The 3,325-nt window shown below is 37.3% G+C and overlaps 1 protein-coding gene across 1 annotated transcript; it reads right to left on the minus strand.

The window, feature by feature from the left end:
- Window positions 1-535: 535 nt before the first annotated feature.
- Window positions 536-2,533, minus strand: LOC121802587 (transcription factor TCP2-like). Its single transcript, XM_042202274.1, has 2 exons — window positions 1,202-2,533; window positions 536-831 (listed from the first exon to the last, which is right to left on the minus strand). The coding sequence occupies exon 1, from the start codon at window positions 2,074-2,076 to the stop codon at window positions 1,222-1,224; it is 855 nt and encodes a 284-aa protein (XP_042058208.1). The 5' UTR covers window positions 2,077-2,533; the 3' UTR covers window positions 536-831; window positions 1,202-1,221.
- Window positions 2,534-3,325: the final 792 nt, after the last annotated feature.

Raw genomic sequence — 3,325 nt, forward strand, 5'->3', positions numbered from 1 at the left:
GGATGCGACGCACTTCTCAAATATAAATAGAAGCGATTAATAGTAAATTTGATTGAACCTTAATTGGAGCATTACCTATATGGATTATACAGAACTGTACATACTGACATTCATATGACAAAGTCAACTTATCATCTCTCTCTGTGCTCTTCAATAAGGGTGTGGATGGATATAGCCTAGGTTAATTGGTTAAAGGTTAAGTACTCCCCTAAATTGGCAGACCATTAATGAAAAAACAAATAAATGTATGATAAATCCCTTGTCTACCACAAATAGTCATATTTAATTACTTTACATGCATTATACAGTATATAGCTTTTACTATCCGTGAATTCCGGTTGCTCATCTGAATAACTGAACTTTATTGCCAGTTGTTTATGTATACAATACTACAATGTAACTATATAAATACCAAATTAGCAGAAACTGATTTACAGGAAAGCTAGCACTAGAAGCAAATTAAAGTAGTTTTGAAAATTCATCTTTGAAGATGAAAAGGCTTCATCATGCTTCCCAGCCCCAAGGTACTAAATTTTCAAGAGTTTATATATGCATATATACCTAAATTTATGTTCCACCACAATATTATCGCAAGATTTCATAATCCGTCTAACATTCTTTTGATTTTTGAAAACTACCACCTTAAACCATATGCGATAATAGCTCGAAATTTATGCCTTCAAAAAGTATAAAGCTAGTATTTACTTACTTTGGCCACATTGTGATCTTGTAAAAACTCTCTCCCATCAGCTTGATTTCATCAAGCATATTGAATTTTAATCAAGTACTAGGCTAGCTTCCCAGTTTATTATCAGAATCATATTCTTATTCCTACAATCAACACAAACACATGATGACTTAAACACTCAGATAAAACACACACAAAAGAGTAGATTAATTCCGAATCCACAGCCATTTCAAGACACACATTGTGTTAAGATAATTAGCAGTTAGTGTTCCATTAGATAGATATAGCAAGATGCTGACTTGATGATTGATACCGGAATTATTCGATTATATGATTAAGATAATTAGTACAATAATCAGTACAAGATTATTACATGCTTTTCAAGGGATTTAATTTACAAACAGTCAAATTGAGCCATAAATATTTTACACATAGGCACATATCCAATAAATTTGTGAGGAAATAGTAGAAAATGTGGGGTGGTGGGTGAATAAATTGAGGTGGGATAATTACCTCCTTAATTTAGTCTGTGATCATTGCTCAAACAGGTCCCAGTTTCCAAGAAATCCCATGAAACTAGAGCAGTTGTAATGATCAGAAGTGGAACTCCCCAGAAGCTTCTCGATTGTTCCGACATCGTGCAGGAGAGGGGCGCAATCCGCTACACAAACCCTTTCTCGATCTAATGGAGGACTGCTGCTCGAAGACCCTAATTTCTCTAGAACATTCTGATTAGGGCTCGATTCGACCCGCTTTACCATCACCTTCTCCTCTGTTCTGCACAGCGCCTTCGCCTTAGCCTTCTCCCTCGTCTCTCTCGTCGTTGGCTTTATCCCGATCAATGAGCTCTCGTTGCAGTCGGCCACACCTTCATTCTTCGAGCAGTTCTCCCCGGAAACGTCCTCGCATTCCGACGCGAAAGATTCACTCTTACCATCCTTGGTGTTGGTGAGGTCCTTCATCGCCTTCTTGGATTTGCTGAGAAGCCACTCGATGGTTTTGCTCGCTTTGTCGTAACCCAGCATGTCTTGGAGATCGAAGAATTTTCTCGCGACTTGAAGGGAGAGCCTCATTCTCCTGTCTCGGATCCCTTTCGCAGTACAAATCTTGCTGTGCCGGTCTTTCTTTCCAGTCCTCTTCCTCGGGATTGCTTGTTTCTGTTTAGGTTTTGGGGGTTTCTTTTGGGGGTGATGATCTGATGATGGCAGGGGGGGTTTGGAATTGGAGTGGAAGTCCGGGAAGATGATTTGGTGTTCATCGAAGAATGGGGAGGGGAAGTTGGAGAAAAATAGGGATTCATCGATTATAGGGTTTTGAATTTGATCGTAAAGCTGAAAAGGAGGCTTTTTGAAAGAGGGGTGAAGAGGGTTATCTCCCGATGGTAACATTGTTTCTCGGGCGTTGCGAAATTGGCTTAGTTGTTTTGGGTGTCAAGTGGAGAATGCATACTCATTAGAGCAATAGAGAGAGAGAGAGGTGGTAGTGCAACTTAAGTGGTTGTTACTTGTTAGGGCAAGAGCGTGGTTAAAGTGATGCAAGTATGATGTAGAAGATGATGGCAACGGCAAAACGAGACTAGGTAGGGATGGTGGGGTCAATTTGCTGTATGAAATATCTTGTTATAATATCGAGTTAATTATAGTTTACTGTTACGCTTAATTACAAGTTTAGGAATGGTAATTAATTAGTGCTACTAAATTGATAGCTAGTTACAAATTTATCCAAACATATGGTTTTAGCCTTGATAAGAAAACCTAATTCTTTTTCAATAACTTACTACATTGTTTTCTGATGATATTTCACATGATTTCTCTCTCATGTAAGGCAAAGTATCTGATATGAACTCTGTAAACAGTGGATTTTTATTTATTTATTTTTACTTGCACATGGTTGTATGAAATCTTGGAAAGGATAACTTGGATCAAAAAGAATTTAATTTCCCACTCTAAATAAACATTACTACTATACAAAAGCGCATATTGCCAACGAACAACTAGTCATCGTTGATATCCAATGGATATTCCGTAGATTTTATTAACGACGGATCATCGATGGCTGGTGGTATGATGTTATAGGCACCATATTTGGCAACTACAAGGCGGTCGGTATATATAACTCTAAATTTACATGTTCAGATCATATTTTTTGCAAAATTCGAATGTTGATGTAGAGTGTTTAGATCATATATGTTGTACAATTGATGTCAGCCTTGGCCGGCAGGGATTTTAACTAAAGAAAGCGATGCCTATTGGCATATTATTGGTGCATATATTGGTACATTGTCAAATACCATTAATTATACTACTAGTGTTTATGACCCTATCTTTTATGAGCTTATCTTCTGTCTTTATTGACTCCCTGATTCCTTAAACAGTGTGAATAACGATACTATATCTTAAAGGTTTTCTGGATATAAACTAATTCTTGGATCCTTCATCGGTTCGCTCTTAACATGTGGAGTTTCTTCATAAACTAAATTGGAGAGAGAGAGAGAGAGAGATGTCCAATTGTATGATGTGATCAACTCATGGATAAGGCTGATCTTAGGAGTTTAAGACAACGACTTAGCTTACCCAAGTTTAATACCAATGTCTTTATTTTATCTTGTGATATACACATTTGTTGTTAGACATGTAG

The sequence above is a fragment of the Salvia splendens genome, chromosome 5 (assembly GCF_004379255.2).
Source record: "Salvia splendens isolate huo1 chromosome 5, SspV2, whole genome shotgun sequence".
NCBI lineage: Eukaryota > Viridiplantae > Streptophyta > Magnoliopsida > Lamiales > Lamiaceae > Salvia > Salvia splendens.

What these genes read in the sequence shown, in the direction of transcription:
- LOC121802587 (XM_042202274.1), bottom strand. Translation starts at nt 2,076, where the DNA reads ATGTTACCATCGGGAGATAACCCTCTTCACCCCTCTTTCAAAAAGCCT.